We start from the raw sequence: 24729 nt of genomic DNA, 5'->3' as shown, positions 1-24729 counted from the left end.
GCTTTAGGTAAGGATGATTGGATAGCATGGTGCTGGACGTTAGGACCGCCGGTGTAGATTTTCATGCCTTTTGTAAACGGTATTGTGAATTGTGTTATGTTGACTCGATTTGGCATTAGGCCGGGCCCAGTCTTGAATTATTCAATGTATGAATATTTCTTAAATCAATAAAAGTAATTGTTTTATATGCGCTTCATGAGTACTCTGATATTTGACTAGTCCGGTCTAACACAACGTTAGGTCGTGGTACGGGTTGAAAAGCTTTAGGCCTCGATCTAACGGAAAACGCTAACTCTAGGTACGGGTTGCCAAGCCTTGTGCCTTGACGCAGCGGGACGTGTTAGTGGACGAACTGGTCGAGGTCGTGGAGTAAATTTTGTGACTCTGGCCGGATCGTCCCTAACCCGTCACGTAGCGCTTCCGGACCATGGTGTTGGGTTGGACGGTCAGTCATGTTCTTGTTTGATTGTTGGCTGGCCGGTTGGCCTTTCATCTCCAACCCTTGGTGTGGGTCGTCCGTCGGTCATGTTCTTGTTTGATTGTTGGCCGGTGGGTTGACCTATGCCTAGGACGGTTCGGGGGTGTTACATCCGGATTCCTAGGATTAGTAACAAAACAAGTTGGGAGGTCTAAACAAGGCCGGCCCTGGGCTAAAGCGGGTAAAGCCCTTGGTTTGGACGCCAAAATTGTGTTATATATTTTAGGGGCAGCAGTTTTGCTAAAAACGATAGTGGTGTAGTGGTTAGTGCTATATCTTGTGTCACGGAGGTGGTGGCTTCGATTCTTCTTTCTTACATTTTTATAGGCTATGTATTTTATTGATGGATATAAAATTTTTTGGGCTTTAGGCACCACATGGTGCTGGACCGGGCCTGGGTCTAAAGGAATAGACGTGTGTCACTTTGAACCACGTATCAGACACTGGGGAGCGGGTCGTTACATAATGAGTATATCGTGCCATTAATTCAAAATATTCTAAGCTCTTTCGTATAACAATTTTCTTTATGTGTTCAATATTTTCTCTAATAAATTTCAATAATATTTAGAAAATATTTTAAAGTTACTATTTCATCAAATATAAACTGAAATTACCAAAAATATTACAAAAAAAAACTCATACACATGTTTTTGTTACAAAGGTTTTTAAAATGATTGAGTATAGATTATAAAAAAAAAAATTTGACAAAAGAAAGTTTTAAAAGCCACCTTTATTTCTTGGTGCCTTGACTATTTTCTTTGCTGGTTGATATTAAATCTTACGAAAAAAAACTATTGAAGAAACATCATTTTGATCAATGATGGCTTTATGATTTTTTTTTAACACAGATGGCTTTATGATTAATATTAGGTAGGGACCGTAGGGTTTTTGAAAAGTCAACTAAGCTCATGATTAAAGGTTGAATTTGCACTGATGGTGAGCTGAATCTTCTTCAAAGTCAAAGAAGCTAACCGCGATTTAGATATGTATATGTAGGTGCGTGTTTTAAATAATTAACTAGAATTTGGTACGCGCGGATGTATTTTTTCAACAATACGTTACTATCTGTTTTTCATTTCATTATTGTATACTTTTTCCGTTTCATAAAAATAGATTTTTAGTGTTTTCACATGTATTAAAAACACATTAAATCACTATAATAAATGTATCATTTTCTGTAATTTTTAATTTTTAATAATTTTTAATCTATAGTAGTTTAATAAAGTCAATTAATTTTCTTGAAATTCATATTTTTTTCATAGAAAGTACAAAAAGTCTATCTTTGTGAAATAATTTGTTTTTTTCTAAAACATCTAACCTAATGAAATGGAGAGAATATCATATATGTGTCATCGTATAATTAATCGTATTTTATACATACCATCATATAAGTAATTGTATAATTAATAGTATATTATACGTACCATCATATAAATAATCACATATCTTATATTTTTAAAACTTAAGAGATTTAAGTTGGTGTTTAAAATTGGACTTTTTATTGTATTTTTCTTATATATATTGAAAAAAATTATAACGGTTATTGGAAAATATTTTAGTAAAAATCAAATTTTGAATTAATGTATATTTTGAATCATTTTTTGATATTTTCAAAATATGCTTTGGTGTCGATATTGGAGGAAAAATTATTTGGTGGGAAAGGAAAATTATTCTTTACATTAATTGTTTATTGTTAGTTGTAATTATTTTAGGAAATTATTTAGGGTACACAATTATTTACTACTTGGAAAAGGCAAACATTATTTAAAGATAGGTGCATTTAATTTTTAGTGGTATTTGGTTGTAAATATTGTGCAAGTTTAAAGATTAGTCTTAATTAATGTGTATTTCTATTTTAATACTAGATTAGATGTTGTTGTTTAAATGAGGACTTAGGAATTTTTACAGATTTGAGAACTGAAAAGAGAAATTGTTGTTTTTTTACAAAAAAAAAAAAAAAAAAAAAGAAACTGTTGCAACTTGCAAGAAAACAAGTTGAGCGACTAAGTCTACCACGCAAGCCAAGTCAAGAAAATAAAAGGGGTCACAAGCTGGAATAAGGGAGTCAAATTGTCACGACGTTAACATGTAAACTGTGTCACGTCACGAGACAAAATAATTCTAGTCAATGTAACCATTCGATTGAATCTCGAAATAATTGAACTAAAATAATGAGTCTTGTTTGATCACAATCTTTCCTATATATATACATTTCTGCATTGACAAAACAAGAACACTTCTAACATACAATCCATTTCCATCTTGTCCTTGCTGATTATGCTTATGATTGCAGAGATGAGACTTTTAAAAACAGCCCCTTCGATTTCCTATATATCGTTTTTAGCCCTGTATATTTTTTCCTACACAATAACACCAATTTCTTCAAACTACCTACAAGAAGACTTCATCAAGTGTCTCCATAGAAACACACATGTTAATTTTCCACTCGAGAAAACGTTCTTCACTCCTGAAAAAAACGCCTCAACCTTTATCAATGTTCTTGAAGCGACGGCTCAGAATTACCGATTCTTGACCAAGGCAACACCCAAACCAAGTTTCATATTTAAACCGGTTCATGAATCTCACGTCCAAGCTTCAGTCATATGTTCCAAGAAACTTGGAATTCATCTCCGTGTTAGAAGCGGCGGTCACGATTTTGAAGCCGTGTCTTATGTTTCACAGATAGAAACACCATTTGTATTGCTTGATTTGTCGAAGTTGAGACAGATCAATGTTGATATTGAAGAAAATAGTGCTTGGGTTCAAGCTGGTGCTACACTTGGTGAGGTTTACTACAGGTAATTAATCTAAACCACGGTTGTTTCAAAGACCATTATTTGTGTATGCATTTATATGTATATATTTAATTTCCTAGTTAGTCAAAAAAATATTATAGTTATATGTATAGATATTTCCCAATTTCAAGTAAAATATTTGTGGAAAATGCAAACTAGAAATAATTTGGTTTTAGAAAGGTTATGGTGATTTGAAACCACATAAACTAAGAAGGGTTTATTCTACCAACAATTTAAAATCAGTTTATTCTGTGGTAAATTTTTAAAAATATTTGGTTTTAGAAAGGTTATTGCTTCTTTCTTTTTGTTTAGTTCAAATGATTCAATATATAAATAATTTGGTTTTGAATAATATCTGATGAAGTATATAATGTCCCACTTGAACAAGACAACTTTAAAATTTAGTCTAATAACATCAAAGTTTGTTGTAAAAAAAAAACATCAAAGTTATGGCTATTTCTTGCTGCACATGGAACTAATCAACTAAAAACAGAAATTTTTGATATTATGGTACATGTTAAATAACTTTAATTAATATTATATAAATAGATAACTACGTAAATTGTTGGTTATGTAGTTTTTTCTGACCAAAAGATGATTATATATGTTAGAATTATTTTTCAAAACTATATCACATTAAAGTATGTTTGAAATTTATGTTAAAAAAAAAAGAAGAATGTTTGAAAGGCAACTGAAATTATCTTTGACCATTGAGTCACCAAATCAATCTTGGCCGGCTACAGATCAGTGTTTCAAATTCTTACAAACTAGTCAAGAAAAAGTCGAATATTTTTATGTTCTAAGAAATGTATTTTTCTGTCATGTTAATTATCTAGTGTTTTAAATAGTGAATTTTATAAATTTAAGACTTATGTACCCAAAGTTAATATAAGCGCAATAGAATATTCAAATATTTCACTGTATGTATTTTTACTATTGAATATTTTGGTTTAAATGTTTTTCACTATTAAATATTTTTGAGTGGCAATTGAAATTCATCTTGATCACTGGGTCACCAAATCAGTCTTTGCTGGCTACTGATCAGTGAATTCAAATTTTTACAAATATAAACCAAAATGTATTTTGTGTCAACTTATATATCTAGTGTTTTAGAATATCATGAACATTATAAATTCAAGATGTATTATCCAAAGCTAATATAAAACGCAATAAGAATAAACAATATATCACTTTTGAATATTTTGGGTGATTAACTGTTTTGGTTTAACTGCAGAATTGCGGAGAAGAGCAAGATCCATGGGTTCCCAGCGGGTTTGTGCTCAACTGTAGGCGTCGGTGGATACATAACAGGAGGTGGATACGGTGCCTTGATGAGGAAGTATGGTCTTGCTGCTGATAATGTTCTAGACGCAAAGATCGTTGATGCAAATGGTAAATTACTCGACAGAAGCTCGATGGGTGAGGATATGTTTTGGGCGATTAGAGGAGGCGGTGGAGGGAGTTTTGGGATAATTCTAGCATGGAAGCTCAAGCTTGTTCTTGTTCCTGAAACCCTAACCATCTTCAGCGTTACCAAAACATTAGAACAAGACCCTGACTTGAAGACTCTTTCTAAGTGGCAACATATTGCAGACAAGCTTGTTGCAGAGCTCTTCATACGAGTGGTAATCAGAGCCAGTGGAAACAATACAGCGGCAGCATTGTACAGAGGTCAGTTTCTTGGTGACCAAGGCACTTTGATTGAGATTATGAAGAAGGCTTTTCCGGAGCTAGGGCTAACTGAGAAGGATTGTACCGAAATGAAATGGATTGAATCCGTTATTTTCAATGGTGAATTTCCGACTGGTACTCCGATTGAGGCTTTGATTCAAGTGAAGTCACCTTTAGTGAATCCGTCCTTCAAATCAAAGGGAGATATCGTGAAGAAACCTATCCCTGCTTTAGCTCTGAAAGGAATTTTCAAGAGAATGGTTCAACAAGAGCCTGGTACATTTGTTGCTTTTACTCCTTACGGTGGAATGATGGCTAAAATCTCTGAATCTGAGATCCCTTTCCCGCATAGAAGCGGAACCCTCTTCAAGATTCTCTATAATTCAAACACTGGGACGAGACCGAGCAGACAACTTAACTGGATCAGAGAGCTGTACAGTTTCATGACGCCTTATGTCTCAAGCAATCCAAGACAATCTTATGTGAACTACAGAGACCTAGACCTGGGACAGAACACGAAAAACACGACATCTAACTTCAAAAATGCTCAAATCTGGGGAGCTGAGTACTTCAAAGGCAATTTTGAAAGATTGGTGAGGATTAAATCAAAGGTTGATCCACATAACATCTTCAGACACGAGCAGAGCATCCCAACGCTGCCCGTTCAAAGCTAAACTCATGATACAACCACTACTATGTAAAATAAGAATAATGGTATATTGATTCTTGCTTAAGAACATGCAATAAACACTATATACTAGAAGAAATTCGAGCAATGGTTCTTCTGTAATTCAGAAAATGTTCTAGCTAATAAGAAGGCGTGCATGTGTTATTTTGTTTCACCCTCAACAATACTAATTCAGTGGCCTATATATTATCTTTGAATCCATGGAACCCATTTAAGAAACTCATAAGTATTGGAAGAAATCATGCAAAAAGAAAAACATGATTGCATAAATAAATTTAAAATATTGTAATAGTAGTTTAGAATTAAATCGCCTCCACAATCTCTCTTTCTCTGAAGAACAAATAATATTATAACTAGATATTTTCTCAAAAAATGGTTAAAATGAGTATTTATTGAAAGACGTAAGTTTCTCAGGTATTATGTACCAGTTCGTGAAATACTTTCATGAGATAGTTCAATACGTGTGTCAAGAATTTGAGTTGTGAATTGGTTATAAAGAGTTTGTCTATTGTGATTAGGTGTCTTAGCTAGAATTTGTAAAAGAAAACAGAATATGTGGTTAAAGACAAATAGACGTTTTTATTATTAAGCAAAAGGGTTTTACTTGCAAAGAAAGTGCGTATATAAGAAAAATAAAATTTCTGAAAGTATATGGGAAAGAATCTGGAGAAAAAGTCTGTGGTTTATTATATAAGCAGAGATGTACCTTACGAGAAAGGTAGAACTCGAAGAGAAAATTGAAGGATTTATTGTGTAGTTGCTGAGTGATGACGTTGGTGTTGACGTAGTGTCTGGTGAAGTATACCGTTGTCTTGGTCTTCTGGTATTAGGGCTGTTCTTTTAGTTGACGCTACCGCAGCGTTGAGCGTCTCAGAAAATACACTTAAGCGTGAATAAATTCTTCCCCTAATGTTTCTAGAATAAGACGCGAAAAGTACGGCGAGTGGAAATTAGCGGAGCTTTGTGACGACATAAAAACAGAGATGTGAATTGGTTATAAAGAGTTTGTCTATTGTGATTAGGTGTCTTAGCTAGAATTTGTAAAAGAAAATAGAATATGTGGTTGAAAACAAATAGACGTTTTTCTTATTAAGCAAGAGAGTTTTACTTGGAAATAAAGTGTCTATATAAGAAAAAATAAATTTTCTTAAAGTATATGGGAAGAATCTGGAGAAAAAGTCTGTGGTTTATTATATAAGCAGGGATGTACCTTTCTCGATTTATTGTGTGCTTGTTGAGTGTTGACATAGTGTCTGGTGAAGTATACTGTTGTCTTGGTCTTGTGGTATTGTTGTTGAGGATGTGTTTGACGCAGTTTATCGTTACTTGGAGCTTGTGGTGATCAAATGTGTTATTTGTTAGTGTTGATGTGCTCGTTGGTATCATTGGATGTGTGTTAGGTGTTGACATAATCTGTGAAATATGTGGTGACATATTTTCAGAGATTTGCAGGATTAAAGTCTAGACTTCGAAAAATTTTAGCTTAGAGTTAGGTTATCTTGATAAAATCTAAACTTTGGAAGAGTTTAGCTTAAAAAAGTTTATCTTGAAGAGTTCATGTTATATAAAAAAAAAGGTAATTCAAATGGATTGTGCTTGTATTATACGTTTACAAATTGGTTGTAATTTGTTTTCTTGTTTTAGTAGATTCGAAATCTATACGAAATACCAAAGATTAGGAAACAAACTTAGTTAACAAACTTTTGTATCGTTTACTTTATGCTTTTTATTTTTTCTTGCTTCGTCCACATTTATATTTATAAGATAGATAATCGTTCTCTTATAAAGACGTGAAGAATTCCCTGAGTTTTTTTTTTTTGCTAAAAGTTCCCTGAGCCTCTAACCATATTTTCCAATTTAAATCAATTAACTGGACGTCGTTATTCGATTCTGCGGGCAAGATTGTCAACGCGCATGTCTTCAAGTAATTGATCACGAAAAAGTAAGTAAATGTGGCTTGTTTTATTGTATATTATGATGTATCGTTTTAAAAAGAGTTCAATTACGTTTTAAAAAGAGTTCAATTATCGTTTATTGTATACAACCCAAACCAAACCGAAAACTCAGAAGTACTTATTGGATCCAAAATTCTTCTACCAAAAGAACTGGAACCGAAAAGAACCGATCCGAATAGACTCGAATCATACTCAATTCAAAAAATATGAATATCCAAAACTATGAGTTTTTGTGTTCTATTTTTGTATGTTTTATTTTGTGATTTAGTTGAAATATTATTTTCTTTGTTATAGAAGTAATGGAAAAGTCTATTTTTATTCATAACATAGAGGTTCCCTATATAGGAGATTACACCGTTATTGATAAATAGAAAGATTACAAATCATAATCTCTTGGTTATGAGTCATCCACAATCTGGTTCATAACACTCCCCCTTGGATGCCATAACCATTTAGAGCTTGTAATGTGCTTTAATGTTGCCTCATTAAAACCTTACCAGAAAAACCCAATTGGGACAAAACCATGGTGAAGGAAAAATAGTACAACACACATTACTCCCCCTGATTTGGACGTTACTGAAGGTCCCTTGGACCTCTCCAATTTTCTGCAATCCGTGGGTGATGAAGATATTGGGCAGAATATGCTTCGTCCTCGAACATGATAGTTGGTTCTTCTTTACCATCGGCCATGCCACAATCTGATCGAACATATTGAGTCATCGACCTCAAATACACACACACGAAATCTTGGATGATGTTGCTGTGATATGCGTGTACCACCATGTGTAAAACATAACCTGTCTGAAAACAAATCAACAAAACCAAATAACCCCTCTTTGGGCTGGTTAGTATAAAATAAACCAAAATCAAAGGCTTCTTCGTCGTCCTTCTTATGGACCAACCAGATCAGTGTCTAAAACAAGACTTCTGCATCGTCCATCTCAGGACTAAATAGACTTCTTTATCGTCCACCTTTGGACTGAATGGATCAGTGTCCAAAACAAGTGATCTCACGCCCATGTACTAGATAATGGGTGAGACTGGTCCATATTAAATCTCTTGAGTACCCTTTTCTGTATATACTATTTGATGCACAAAGATTTCATTGTTAATGTACTCAAGCTGTAATCCCAAACAAAACTTTGTTTTCCAAGATCTTTCATCGCAAACTCTTTCTTGAGATATTCATCTGTTTGGAAAATTGTATCCAGAGGTTCCTAGGATATTCAGATCATATACTTTGATGATTATCAATATTGTTCTCGAGAACTTGTTGTACTTTCAGCTCAATACCCTCTAGTACTTTCATTATCCAGTGGACCATATAAATATGCAGTCACTACATCAACTTGCTGCAAGTATAATTTTCTCTCTTATATAGCCAGACTTATGAGAAATCTAAAAGTAGTTGCATCCACCACATGAGAGTATGTCTCCTCATAATCTATTACTGGTCTTTGTGAGAATCATTGTGCAACATCAGCTTTATATCTCACGATTTCTATTCTTACAAGACCCATTTATATCCACTGGTTTTAACATCATATGGCGTCTTAATCATATGGCCAAATACACCTTTCTTCCTTAAACTATTTAACCCCATGTTTCCATTCAATCCAATCTGTTCTACGAGTGTGCACTCTTATATTGACGTGGGTTCATGATCCTCGCTTATATTCATAAATTCAAGTGCTACCTTGTATGCAAATAGATCATCTTATGTCGACATTCCTTATTGGTTCTATTATGTTCCAGGCATGATATAATCGATTGAAATTCATTATTATCAGGACCTTTAATACTTTGCAGCTTGGCGTCCCAAGCTACATTGTTTGGTACCTGTACCTTAGAGCCGGCCGGCCTTATCTCCATGTCTAGGATGGTTTCCTTAGTAACCTCGGATTTGGATTTTGATTATCATTCTCTGCACCTTTCTTTTGTTTCCGAGGATTCTTATCTTTTGGAACCTATTTGGTCTACCACGTTTCATACGTTGTCTAGACTCTGTAGCAACTTGACTGTGTCTCTTCTTGGACATCAAATTCGTTGGTGCTTTACAAGCTGGTTTATATATGACTTAGTCATTCTTTTTCGGGTCAGCAAATGTGTCTGGCATTTGATTAGCTAGCTTTGTAAATGTATAATCTTTGGACGTCTATTTCACATTCTTTAGTCTGAGGATCTTGCCAAAACATTGATGGTTGATTCCATTCTATTTCTTTTACCCATTCTTTTACCAGCTTTATTATTTTATTTTCTCCTCCTGGTCTTAAAATAATCCGTGTACATGGCTTCGAATATAATCACCCATAGTTGGCTCAATGTATTTTATTATTGTGGGAGAATCATATCCAACATATATCCCCATCCTCCTTTTGAGGTCCCATCTTAGTTCTCTGTGGTGGAGCAATTAGTACATAGACAGCACATCCAAATGTCTTATGATGGGGTATGTCTGGCTCTTGACCCGTTAATAATTGTGATAGGGGATATCTATGCTCACTAAATGGCCTGATGCGTATTAACTTAGGTGCATGTAAATTTCGTGTGGCCCAAGCTGTGAATGAGAGTTTTGACCTCATAAGTTATGGTCTTTCAATCAGCTATTTGTGTTTTAAGTGATTTCGGCCAAGCCGTTCTTGGTATGGACATGTATCACATAATTGTCCACACTTACCCCCATGGACATACCATAATCATTTAAACGTTTGGGACATGTATTCACCAGTATTATGTAGACATATAGTCTTTATTTATAAAAAAAGGGGCTCGTAGCCATTTTACTGGTGATGGCCTAATGAGTTTCCCTTGTGTACATGCTACACACGTGAGATTCTTTGGGATAACTCTTCTTATCTTTTAATGTGTGCCTTTTGAATATCAATTTTTGCATCATGTTTGGACCAGGATGGCCAATCCGGTCGTGCCATAAAGTGTATATTTTTTCAGACTTTTAGCCTCTATCATACTGATCTATGCATAGTCTAGGTCAGTAGAGAATGCAGGTATAGTCTTTAGGACTTATTATGGCCTTGGGTGATTTTATACATATATCTGAAGGAACTCTTTGTTTCCTTCGCCCATTGTTTCAATATGGAAACCATTCATTATTATATCTTTAAAACTCAATAGGCTGCTCTTGCTCTTAGAGCTGAGTGAATATAAGGCATCACTGATTTTTAGATGCATACCCTTAGGCAATAATATATTAGCCTAGCCATAGTCTTCTTTCAGACTGGCGATACCTGCTTTAGTACTTATATTGGCGTTTTTCAGTGTACTCATATAGAAAAATCATTCATTCATTTAATCTAAGCAGACAATGTAATAGAAATAAATTCAAGGAGATAAAAATCAGAAAAAGCATACAAGCAAAGCAATCACACAAGTTTGATGTCGAAATCAGATTATCAACTTGATTCTTTTAGGCAATCATAAGTCTCATATTCCATAAGATCATCTTGATCATGTTCGAAATTATTTTCACCATCTTTATAGACCAAGTGGGTTTCAGGATTCTTCCCTTTCAGACTCTCTTTGATAGAGGTCACAAAATGTTTGGGAGTCCTTCATATCTTAGCCCAATGGTTCCCCATTCCACATCTATGGCACACTGATTTGGTCGAGCTTTGTGGTTTAAAGGATATACCACGGCCACTACTTGACCATGGCTCAAATTGGGTTGATACCCACGGCCTTTGCCATAGTGATTCCCACGGCCAAATGTGTTATAGTGGCCATGGCCACGTCCTTTCCACCCTCCACGGCCATGACCGTGTGGTCTATCATTCTGGACGTGGTTACCTTTTTTTTTTTTTCTGCGGCCTTATTGGTATCAGGTAATGGGGTTAATCCAGGAGGTCTCAATTCACTGTTTCTCATCAGTAATCCATTATTTTGCCCAGCTAGCAATAGACTCATCCACGGACTTATAGTCCTGGATTCTGGGATTCCTCCAATCAAATAGGGCCTTTGGTAATAACACCGTTCTTTGGTGATCATATCTCGATTTTTAACTCTGTCCAAAGGTCTAGAGGATTCTCTATAGTCAGATACTGATCTTTGAGACTCTTAATAAGATGATGGCTAATAATTAATATTGTCATGTATCAATCTTTCTCATTGGCATTATTGCCTTCTATGATACATTCACCAAGTCTTTTTGACTTTAGGATAATCTTTGTATCCAATGCCCACCGTAAATAATTATCTCCAGAGAGATTTAGGGCAGCAAAATCCAGGTTGATTTTCGACATCTCAAATCATATATCACTCAATATTTAGGTATAATTTTCATGCGGCCTTACTCTTAAAAACAATCAATTCGGATTTCAATCTTGTGAGGACAATGAACTATCAATCTTAAAGGCATTTAATCAATCAGTCAATTTCTAGCAAGTCTCAGCAATACTATTTCTATGTGCTCATAATATTATGGTTTATCAAGACTAGCAAAAACAGATTCAATTAATCATGCAATTAGGGTTTAACAATCAATGGATTTTAGCAAGACTAGTAAAAAGATTTATTAATCACTCAATCAGTTTCAAGGTGATTTTAGCAATACTAGAATATAGATTTCAAGCATGAATTTCAATGAATCAGTTTCAAGGCTGATTTTAGCAATACTAGAATATAGATTTCAAGCATGAATTTCAATGAATCAGTTTCAAGGCTGATTGGTATTTAGCATAAACCATGTGTAAATAATTTATCTAGTATCCGAATTTATCAAACCTCAAAAACATATAATCAGATCAATCAATTTAATCGAACTTAGCATACAATCTTAAACCTCAAGACATTAGATTTTATCATGAATCTATCAACCTAGCATACAGATTCTCAATTCTCAAAGACATCCAAATCAGATCAATATAACCTATCATACATATTATTTAGGGTTTCTATTTAAAACATATCAGATTACAAAACTATCAATCCTAGCAGATGATATTAAACCTCAAGAATCATGCAATCAGATCATTCGGATTTTAAACAAGTAAACCTTAATCAATCTATCAACCTATCGGATTATATAAGCAAAGCAAGCTAGCAACCTATCGGATTCAATCAATGTTTTAACAGGCTGGTCGGTTTAACAATTTTAAATCAGATGAACAATTAACCAAGCAGGATGAGAAAATAAATCTATCAATTTAACGGTCAAACAATTCTAGCAACATAGCATCAGATTCAATCAGATTTAAAACCTCAATGATCAAAACCGAAAACAGTTTTGATTTCAAAATATTTGATTAGGGTTTTAATATGTGATTTGATAATTATAGTATAATTAATTCTGATACTTATATTATTCAGGGTTTATAGATATATGGTTAGGGTTTATCGGATTTTAACTTGTAAAAACCGATTTGGGGTTTTAATCATGTAGGAACATGATTTAGGGTTTGGGGTATCGAACTTTTAGAGCTTCGATTTACTCAATTAGGATTTTTGATCTATTACCCTATGGTTTTGATTCATAAAGATTAGGGTTTTAGGGTTTCATTCTTTATCAATCAATCCATGTTCGATTATGGGTTTTAGGTTTTGAATTACCTTTTAACCTTAGATGATTGTTGAATCGGACCACCAAAGGAGTTGAGCCGCGAGCTGGACACGAACGGGACGCGAGCTGGAATGGATCGAGTCGCTTCTATCGGGTCGCGGACGTCCTTTGTTGCTTGATCGGGAACGCCTTGATCGTCGGACCGAGCTGTCTGATGCTATCGCGAACAAGGAAGAGGTCGCGTGCTGGAGCTGCTCTCGGGTCGCGAACGTCTGATCTAGGATCAGGAACGCCTTGGGCTGAAGCTGATCGGGGACGCGAGCTGGAACAGATGCGAGAACAAGAGACGCGATCGGGGTTTAGGGTTCGTCGGATCGCCGGCGAGGGTTAGGATAAATCTGAACCGATCTGAATCCAAACCGAAAATTTATAAGTAATTATTTGGTCCAAATGTCTCGGACCCAAAGGATCCCCGACAGGAAAGGAACAGAGCTCGAATCCGACCCAAAACCAAACGCCCAGGCTTAATTCAGATCGTACCCAAACCACCACAACAACACGATAGCCGTCTTCCTCCGACGCAAAAATAACGCCTTCTCTTGAACCTACTTCATCCTTCAATCACCTCGATCAGTTTCACCTCTATCCTTCTTTTCTCCACGAGTATTCCTCAACGCCGGGGCAAAATATTCTCTCTCTCTTTTTTTTTCTATTTTGGAATTTGGAGGGGGAGGGGGGTTTCATCTTTCCTAGTAAGATTTTCGGTTTTTTTTTATTTTCTCTTTATGGAATTTGAAGATGTTTATTAGTTTTTGCATTTAGTGTGTATCAATCCCAATTTCTGATCCAATCAAAATTAGAAGTACCTGAAAAGTATCTGCCTACTGAGTTTTTTTTTTTGTCCCTGGCTTAGAGAACTTGGATTTAGACTTAAAAGAATGACATAACTTGATTAGTGTGTGATCTTTCTGGTTTTACACAGCTGTTTGTGTCTGTTAAGTTTGTTGTATGGATCTCACGTAACTTTCAACCCTTTATGTAATCTCTCACACACACTAGAATACTGAATATTACTTCTGAATAGATTAACCCCAAATCCCAAATACTCAGTATCGATTACAAGAGAGATAACGTTGATCACATATGATCAACCTGAAGGACACATATGTCGCTTCTCACAAACTCAACATGCCCAAGGTGTGAGCTTTATTCCTATATTTATAAAGAGATAGTAAAACAGCAAAGCCTCTCTCTCACTCCAAGGCTTGCTTCCTTATTTCCCTTCTCGCAAAGTCTCTCTCTCACTCAGAGCCTTTGCTCATTTCCTCCACATTCCTCTGTTCTTCCTCTGCGTCTTCTCCACTCTTCTTCATGCGCTTGCGGAAGTACACCTGCTGCATTGTATCAATACCCCGCCCAACGAAACGCAGCTTGTCCTCAAGCTGAAACTCTGGATACCTCTGTGCAATGTCCCAACCCAAACACCAAGTCGACTCATCCGAAGGCAACCCTTCCCACTTAACTAGTACCTCCAAACAGCCAGACGGTGTGTAGCGCGTTTCCAAGATCTTCTCTGGTGCCACGATGAGTTCTCCAGTCGGCGAAAGGGATTGAGGCAATGGCGTGACTTGCGTGACCGTTCCCATCACCGGCTTCAGCTGTGAGATGTAAAGACGGGGTGGATCCGGGAACTCTCCGGTAAGCGGAGCCGATAAGCCACCTTCCCAATACGCTCAAGAACCTCAAAGGGGCCGTAGTACTTGGCCGCTAGCTTCTGACACAGACGCCGCGGAACAGAAGACTGTCGGTAAGGTCGTAGCTTAAGGAACACGTAAGCTCCTACCTCAAAGGAGAAATCGCGGCGATGCTGATCAGCAGACTTCTTCATTGCGGCTTGAGCTTTAACCAAAAACGCCTTCAACTGATCCAACATGAGGTCACGTTCCCGCAGATTCTTCTCTAATTCAAAGTTCGTAGTCGAGCCTGTTTCAAAAAGTACCAGTGTTGGTGGCTCGCGCCCGTATACAACCTTGAAGGGAGTGGCCTGAATCGCAGTATGGAAACATGTGTTGTACCAATACTCTGCCCAACACAAATACTGCAACCATGTTTTCGGGTGTGTGGACGCGAAACATCGGAGATAAGTTTCCAAGCATCGATTCAAAACCTCGGTTTGGCCATCCGTTTGTGGGTGAAATGCGGTACTGTATTTGAGCGTAGTTCCCGCAAGCCGGAAACATTCCTTCCAAAACGAACTCAAGAAGATTTTGTCACGGTCAGAGACAATCGAACTGGGAAAACCATGTAACTTCACCACTTCCGTAGTAAACTTGCCCGCAACATCGACCGCAGTGTAAGGGTGCTTCAATCCATAGAAATGTGCATACTTACTGAGACGGTCAACCACGACAAAGATTACGCTGATTCCACGGGAGGCCGGTAAACCATCGATGAAATCCTTACTGATATCTTGCCATACCTGCGATGGAATCGGTAGTGGTTGGAGTAAGCCCGCCGGTGATAGAGTGGATGTCTTGTGCGTTTGACAGACACCGCAACTCGTCACGTATTCTTGGACTTGGTGGCGCATTCCTGTCCAGTAGAAGGTCCGTTGGATGCGCTTCAAAGTTTTGAACACGCCGGAGTGTCCTCCCACCAAACTGTCGTGGTTCTCCTTAAGAATTAAGGGAATGAAACGTGAGGAAGGCGGGATAACCAAGCCCCCGTTGAACCACAACTTATCATCAGCCACAGAGAACCCCTTCTTCACAGGGTCTCCGGCTCGTACCTGTTGCTTTAAAGTTCGAATGCCTTCATCCTGCTCAATTTCTGCATAAATATCTTGCAGTTGAATGACAGACGGAACCATTAATGCGAACAAGGTTGAACAGGCCTCCGGAACAGACTCCTGCATCTGTCGTGAGAGACCGTCGGCTGCTTTGTTTTCAATCCCCGATTTGTAGATGATGTCAAACTGAAACCCCATCAAACGGGTGAGCCAGCGCTGATACTCCATTGATACTTCGCGCTGCTCGAGCAGAAACTTCAAGCTGCGCTGATCCGTGTGAACCACGAAATGACGACCAGTCAGATAATGTTTCCATTTGACGACTGCTAAAACGATTGCCATGAGCTCCCTTTCATAGATAGGTTTGAGTTGTTCACGGGGAGTGAGACTGTGACTGAAATAAGCCACAGGGCGTCGGTTCTGCATGAGTACAGCGCCCAAACCAAAACCCGAGGCATCCGTCTCCACCACAAACAACTGAGTGAAATCAGGCAATGTAAGGACAGGCGTTGTCATCATCGCATGCTTGAGAGCTGCAAAGGCTTCCTCCGCTTTAACTGACCAACAGAACTGATCTTTACGTAGGAGTGAAGTCAGAGGTCGTGCCAAGATCCCATAGTCTTTAACAAAGTGACGGTAATATCCGGTGAGGCCAAGGAACCCGCGCAGATCTTTGACTGAACGTGGAATAGGCCATTTACGCATGGCGTCAGTCTTGGCAGGGTCCGTGGCCACGCCTTCAGCCGAGATGATGTGACCCAAGTAATCAACTTGCGCTTGGCCAAAGGTACACTTCTTGCGGTTAGCGAATAGGGCGTGTTCCCGCAGCACTTGTAACACCACTGCTAAATGTTCTTCGTGTTCTTCAGTGGACTTGCTATAGATCAAGATATCATCGAAGAAGACCAGCACGAAACGACGAAGATAAGGCCGAAAAATCTCATTCATTAGAGCCTGAAAGGCATAACCAAAAACTCGTAATGGCCTTCGTGAGTACGAAAGGCTGTCTTCGGAATGTCCTCCTCTCGCATCCGAATCTGATGATATCCGGAACGTAAATCAATCTTGGAAAACACCCGAGCTCCATGAAGTTCATCCAACAACTGATCAATCATCGGAATAGGATACTTGTCTGGAATAGTGACGCGATTCACTGCCCGATAATCAACACAAAAATGCCATGTCTTGTCCTTCTTACGCACCAACAATACCAGACTTGAAAACGGGCTCTGACTGGGTCGAATGATACCGTCTGTAGCATCTCAGTGACCATAGCTTCCATCGCCTCTTTGCTTGCGTGAGGGTAACGGTATGGTCGTACCGAGATAGCAGTAACTCCGGGTTGTAAGTGAATCGCATGCTCACGGCCCCACATAGGAGGTAAGCCCGATGGAACCTCAAACACATCCTCAAAATCAGCCAATACCGCAGAGATAGAGGGGATCGTGTCAGCGTCAGTTACTGCTGTTGCTCCCAGCTCCAAAGCATCAGTAAACACTAAAACCTGCAGCGTCTTCAACGAAATAGCAGTCTTAGTGAGCGAAGGATCGCCACGCAAGGTGACGGTGCGGCCACAGTGCTGAAAAGTCCACTCTTGCAGCTCCCAATCCACTAAACACTTTCCCAAACAACGCAACCACTGAACCCCCAAGACAACATCCACATTACCCAATTCTAACGAAACAAAGTCACTCTGAAAGAAGGTATCCTGCAGAGAAAAAGTGATTCCCCGACAAACCCCCAGTGCATCCACCGTAACTCCAGTTCCTAATAGTACCTGAAAACGCATATCGGTAGCCAACTGAAGTTTTGCCGCCTCCACCACCCGAGGAGACACGAAGTTATGTGTAGCTCCACTATCAATCATCACCACAGCGCCGACATTCCCAAAGACCCCCATAAGCTTCGTAGTGGTAGGAGTATCAATACCCAAGAAAGCGTTAAGAGGCAGCTCCACCTGGTCAGTGTTCATTGTGACGTCAACTTCCGCGTCTCCTTCATCCAAGATTTCCACATCATACCCGTTAATCACCGTAAAAATGTGGAGCTCCTTCTTAGGACAAATGTGCGTCTTCGAGTAAGGACCCTTACATTTGAAGCAGATATTATCCCTTCTCATCGCATCCAACTCAGCTGGGGTATACTTCATCTGTGGTGTGAAAGACGTACCCGTGACCTGTCTGTTAGCACCCTGTGAAGTCCCTTTAAACCCTGACTGAGACCCAAAACCTGTGCCTTTAGAACCCTGAGCAAACGGCCCGCGAGAAACCCCTCCATCTTTCTGAAAAGCCAAGCTGACTGACTTGCAGAACGCGCTACCCTCCATACCAATGACCGCTGCGATATGTTGAGTTAACCCTTGTGGTTCCTTCATCTTAATGACCTCCTGAAACTCTGGTTTCAGCCCATTAAAGAACACGTGAACCAGGTTCTGCTCATCAACACTCGTAACAAGAGAACGCAACTCTTCAAACTCATTAACGTAATCAGAAATATAACCAGTCTGGCGAAGCGAGAACAGACGTTTCCCCGGTTCCTCCTCCATCCCTCGTCGAAAACATGCTACTAAACGGCGCTTGAACTGATGCCAGTCCGTGAAAGGATCATTTTCCATCTCCGCATTAAACCAGTTCAGGACCGGACCCTCCAAACTCATCGAGACCATCTGCAAACGCTCGAGCCCATGAAACTGGCCAAAACGAAAAAAAATGTTCCACCTGAGCAATCCAACCAAACGGGTTAGATCCAGAGAAAACAGGCATCTCAAGCTTCTTTAACATCCCTTCACGGTTCTCAAAGACCGACGGTGGAACACCAAATCCCGGAGGACGGTGATCGAGATGCGATCGAGACGTCGACATCGTCGCTGGATCTGGAGAATCGCTTGGTGAAGCGACCGCCTTTCCTTGAGCTTTCTCCGGAAGCTGATTATTCTCCATACGAAGAAGGATCGTCGTCAGTTGATCGAAGCGACGATCAACGGAATCAAAACGAGTGTCGTACGCCGCAAGGCGCTTATCCATCTCCGCAAAACGCGTCGCTCTCACCTCCGCGTGATGTGCCAAACGCTCCCACTCCGTGCGAAGAAACGCCAGCTCATGGTCGCCAACGGAATCGTCGTAAGAACGTAACATAGGACTAGAATCCGCCATCGCAAACACCGCGAAGCTTCGATCGAGTCACAAGCGCACCAATTTGTTAAGTTTGTTGTATGGATCTCACGTAACTTCCAACCCTTTATGTAATCTCTCACACACACCAGAATACTGAATACTACTTCTGAATAGATTAACCCCAAATCCCAAATACTCAGTATCGATTACAAGAGAGATAACGTTGATCACATATGATCAACCTGAAGGACACATATGTCGCTTCTCACAAACTCAACATGCCCAAGGTGTATCAATCCCAATTTCTGATCCAATCAAAATCAGAAGTACCTGAAAAGTATCTGCCTACTGAGTTTTTTTTTGTCCCTGGCTTATAGAACTTGGATTTAGACTTAAAAGAATGACATAACTTGATTAGTGTGTGATCTTTCTGGTTTTACACAGCTGTTTGTGTCAAGGTCACTGTAATTATCAGACCAAACCATGTCTTTTTGATTTTGACATGTAGTTTCGCTTCTTCCTCAACCCTTTTATTCACACAGAGTTTCTTTGTGCTTATCTATTGCTTTTATATCAGGTAATTCTGAAAAGCTCCCAAGAAGATAAAATGAGAAAAGGGTCATGCTCTGAAGAAGTCTGCTTCGACTTGTTGAATCAGTTGGAGCATCTTCTTGAATCTGACCCTCTCATGTGAGTATAGAGAATCTTCTCCATTATAGATTATTCCTATGACATAACAATGCTGGTGACTAATTTGGCTTGTATGGATTTGCGTTTTCCTTATTTTCTTTCTATTATGCTTCCTCTTACTTTTGTTTTTGTTTTGTTTTTGTTTTTGTTTTTTTCTCTCTCTGAGTTAAAAGTGATGAAGTTGGGTTTATTCACCCCTCACAGTTCACACTGCTGGATAAAGAATCAGGATCCGTTACTGACGGAAGCTCACCAAGTTTCTGGAATCAAGATCATAAACTGGGAATATCTACAGATATACTTATCCAGTTATGTAAAGATGCAAAACATGCGTTCCCTTGAGAACGCATCTACTTCTACCAAAGATATCTCGTCTGGGATCTCTTCTTGTTCCCTTGAGAGCAGAGTCATGAAACATAGCCAAGCTCTGTTGCTGTTAAGCTTAGACTTTGGAACTGCATGGAACGCCCGGTTACTTTGAAATGATGTTCCTTTGTTCTCTAGTGTTTTGTTTCTTTATCTAACCCTCCCTCATCTTGTTGGTAGGAAGTTGATCTTGTCCAAACAAGATCAACCCTTGGAGGCATTCACAGAAGAACTTCGTCTCTCTAAGCTAGTTCTTTCTAATTGTCCAAAGAGTGAGCCAACATGGAGTCACAGGTCGGTCATCATAACTTAGTGAAGAAAAGGAAACCTACAAGTGTTGCTCATAATATTTTGGTTTTTTATTGTAACAGAAGATGGATAATTAAGATGATTTCTCGGAGTTTTCCCACACCACAACTCCAAGAGATTATCACCAAAGAGTCTGAGCTAGTGGAATCAATAGGCGAGGTTTATATCAGTTTTGTGCTTTATATGTAATGAAGGTTCACCATGACATATACATACATATTGGTTTCTTCACAATTTAGCTATCGTATATTTATATATAAATGGTCGGTCTCTCGTTGCAATTCCTACGAATATTGCACACAGTCACTCATTCTGCTCCTATTCAATTACTTGGCCTTTGCAGAGATCAAAGATGAACTACCGTGCATGGTATCACCGCTGCTGGTTGGTTTCCTACATGACAACAGAGCAGGTAAATCATTCTCTACAATTTCTTATGGCCCGAACTTTTGAACATTGGCTATAACCAATGCAGTGAGTGAGGAAGAAACAGAGATGCAAGAACCAGAACCAAGTGACACACAAGTAGCTGAAACAACTCAAGCAACAAAACCACGCAAGAGGCGCTTAACTTCTACAGTTTGGAACGATTTTACATCAGTTGGAGTTGAAAGTGATGGCAAGGAAAGAGGTCAGTGTAACTATTGTGGTAGAAAACTAATGATCAATACTAAAACACATGGCACACAACACTTGCATCGCCATTTAGAAACCTGTCCAGAAAAGCCTAAGAAGGTAGATAGGGTTCCATATGATCATAAAGTTGATAGAGAGATGACTAGCGAGATCATAATCTATCATGATTTGCCGTTTAGATATGCTGAGTATGAAAAGGTTAGAGCAAGGAGTTTGTATCTCAATCCGGATTGTAAGCCAATTTGTAGACAAACTGCTGTCGCTGATGTCTTTAGAAGGTATGAAATAGAAAAGGAAAAGCTTAGGAATGTGTTTGCAAAGCATCAGGGTAGAGTTTGCTTTACTTCAGATTTGTGGCTAGCTCGTCCCACTACCATGGGTTATCTTTGTTTGACTGCCTCTTTCATTGATGATGACTGGAAATTGAACAATAAGGTTTTAGCCTTCTGCGTTCTGAAGTGTCCACATACTGGTGGAGAAATTGCTAGCAATATTATTGAGTGTTTGAAGGATTGAGGTTTGGAGAAAAAGGTATTCTCTTTCACTCTGGATAACGCTACCAACAATGATAGTATGTTGAGAATACTTAAAGGGCAACTTCAGATGATGGGTGGCAGTGGTTGGTTATGTGATGGGAAGTTTATGCATGTGCGATGTTGTGCTCACATCTTAAATCTGATAGTGAAAGACGGTTTAGAGTTAGCAAAAGATCTCTTGCATGACATTAGGGAAAGGGTCAGATATGTAAAAGCATCTCAACAAAGAATACAGTCTTTTGCAGCTTGTGTTGAGAGAGTTGGGATCATAGACGGAGCAGGTCTATCTCTTGATGTTCCGACTAGATGGAACTCTACATACCAGATGCTAGTCCGAGCATTGAAGTTCAGAGCAGCTTTTGAAAACATGGCATCTTTTGATACACATTACAAGTCGTTGCCTTCGGAGGCTGACTGGAACCGAGGGGTTAAGATATGCGAGCTGTTGAAGCCTTTTAGTGTCATTACTACATATTTTTCTGTTTCTAAGTATCCTACATCAAATGTTTATTTCACAGAGGTGTGGAGGATAGAAAGATTGTTGAAGAAATATGCTCACTGTGATGATGATGGGATAAGAGAAATGATTCAGCCAATGCAAGTTAAGTTTGATAAGTACTGGGAGGATTATAATATGATTCTCGCTATGGGAGCTGTGTTAGATCCAAGATTGAAAATTGAGATTCTTGAAAAAGCTTATGAAACTGTGGATCCTACTACTTCTGCCTTAAAGATCGCAGTACTTAGGGAAAACTTGGAGAAGCTCTACAAAGACTATCAAGCTAGAAAGTGGGCAAGCTCATCAGGTCCTTCAGCTTCACAAACTCCATATGAGATAGTCAATGAATCACCACTTGAAGAAGAATTTGACAATGTAAGTAAATGTTTCAGACTTTGCATCTTCATTGTATAGGATCTTTTTGAGTTATTGATATGAAGCTTCATTGTATAGGATCTTTTTGAGTTAGAAAGAAGCATTGCAGCTGGTGTGGACAACCCAAAGACACATTTAGATATTTATTTAGAGGAGCCAAGAGTAAACAGAAAAAATTATCCAAACTTGGATGTCTTAGGTTATTGGAAAGAGAATCATCATAGGCTGAGTGATTTAGCTGATATGGCGAGGGATTTGCTTACCATCCCTCTTACTACGGTTGCCTCTGAGTCGGCCTTTAGTATTGGAGGTAGAATTTTGACTCCATACCGAAACCGGCTTCTTCCAAAAAATGTTCAAGCTTTGCTTTGTGCTCGCAATTGGCTTAGAGGATTTGCAGAATTTGAAGGTAGTTTTAAAAATTTACACAAACAGATTCATAGTTAAATGATTCTTGGATTAACTTGCATTTTAAATTGTAGGTACCATCCAAGATACTGATGAGATTGCCACTGAAGATGTCAGAAAAACAGTGAGCAGCTCAAGAGTAGAAAGTTCAAGGTCAGGAGATTCAAACATGCAATGAGACAGTGAAGAGGTAACCTTGAGTCCTTGACTGTTACTTACTCGGTTCTTTGATAGAGAATGGTCCAATTCTGTTATGTGTTTGTGGCCTTGACTGTAAACTGTTATGTCTTTTATGTCTTGTTAGGTGTGTTTGTGGCCTTGACTGTAAACTGTTATGTCTTTTATGTCTTGTTAGGCATTGGTTTAGTCAGATAGAGAATGGTCCAATTCTGATACTTTTTTGTCTTTGGCCGAGAGTTATTCACCACTTTGGTGTAATGCTCCATTGTAAACTCCTAACGTAATGCTGATATAAATAATGTCATTTCTTTGCAGAGCAATGCTCCATGTAGATGGAGAACTCGTTGTTGGTTTGAGACAAAAAGAGGAGGATGAAGTTGGTTTCTATCTTGTTTATCCATAGTTGTTTCTCTATGGTTTGCAGTTTTTTTTTTTTTTCAGACACAAGTTTGATGACAAAACTGTTTTGTTATCTTTCAATTTATGAGTTTGTTGGTTTGCTCTAGAACAGATATTGTCGGGTTTTGTTGTCTTTCACCTTCAAAAACAGTTTTAAAACAGGTTCATTACATGTTATTGTAAAGCTCCAAAAATTGTTTGCTTTACTTCAGATTTCAGATTCGTTAAACTTACAAGTTACAAACACATATGTAGAAGTTTAATAAATATTAAAACTGATAAAGATAAGCATTATGGATTCATTATAAAATAACATCCTTTAATCATAAGTTTCTTATGATTAACATAGCAAAAGAGAGAAAGAATAACAAATCTATATTTAAAAAATAACTAAACTGTATTAGGAAAAAGAAAAAACAAACGGGCTCACGGGTATCTCCAATTCAAAGGGGCTTATAATTAAACGGGCTCTAACGGGTTTGCGGTTAAAAGGGCATGCAGTTAACGAGTTTTAAACGGGTATGGTCTAAACGGGCTGGGCTTAAAAAGGTACGGGTAGCCCGTATTAACATCCATAGTCCAAACAAACAAATGGATCAGAGATCTATTCACAGTGTCTATACAGTTACATGTCTCAAGTAATCCAAAGTGAAACCCAAGTTATTTGTCACGAATCAGTGATTTCCCAATTCATGTAAAAGATTTGATATATGGCTACAAGCATTTATTTTATTTTTTATTTTTTGGTCAAAAGCTACAAGCATTTATTATAAAAAATAAAAATAGTGAAATGGTTACATGAACAATCTATTAGAATATATGATTACTTAGGTACAACCAATGTAACATGTAACAAGGTGCTGTGGTGTAGTGGTTATCACGTTTGCCTTACACGCAAAAGGTCTCCAGTTCGATCCTGAGCAGCACCAAATATTTTTTTTCTGTTATAAATCAATTGATGGATATCCATAACCGGTCCATATACTTAGAGAGAGAGACGGCCCAACCCAGAGAGAGAGAGACGGCCCAACCCCAGAGAGAGAGAGAGAAGCGGCTTATGCTTTGGAGAAAAGGAAACTCTATTTCTTTTTCCTTGTAATTGTTATCTTTCCATTATTATGTATTATTAGTTTTCCTAATCCTACTTGGTTTAGGTTTTGGATATTTTCCTTTTTCTATTACTTGTAAGCCTTATATAAAGGAACTCATGTTATGATTAATAATAGATAGAAACATTCAGTCTCTAAACCGTGTGTTTTATAACACATTATCAGCACGAGTTTCTAAACTCCTTGAGCAAATCAAAAACCCCTTAAACCCTAACCTAGCCG

At 38.2% G+C, this 24729-nt stretch overlaps 1 protein-coding gene and 1 non-coding gene across 2 annotated transcripts; both read left to right on the top strand.

Annotated features, from left to right (window-relative positions):
- The first annotated feature begins 2694 nt into the window (after positions 1–2694).
- Positions 2695–5786, top strand: LOC125590303 (berberine bridge enzyme-like 24). Its single transcript, XM_048763760.1, has 2 exons — positions 2695–3276; positions 4508–5786. Exons 1-2 carry the CDS (start codon positions 2756–2758, stop codon positions 5616–5618), a joined length of 1632 nt encoding a protein of 543 aa, XP_048619717.1. The 5' UTR covers positions 2695–2755; the 3' UTR covers positions 5619–5786.
- Positions 5787–24254: 18468 nt separating this feature from the next.
- On the top strand, positions 24255–24327 carry TRNAV-UAC. Its single transcript has one exon. It is a non-coding gene; the product is annotated as a tRNA-Val (tRNA).
- Positions 24328–24729: the final 402 nt, after the last annotated feature.

The sequence above is a fragment of the Brassica napus genome, chromosome C7 (genome assembly GCF_020379485.1).
Source record: "Brassica napus cultivar Da-Ae chromosome C7, Da-Ae, whole genome shotgun sequence".
In the NCBI taxonomy this organism is placed as follows: domain Eukaryota; kingdom Viridiplantae; phylum Streptophyta; class Magnoliopsida; order Brassicales; family Brassicaceae; genus Brassica; species Brassica napus.
Note: the sequence above shows the minus strand (reverse complement) of the source record. Positions and strands in the feature narration are given on the sequence as shown.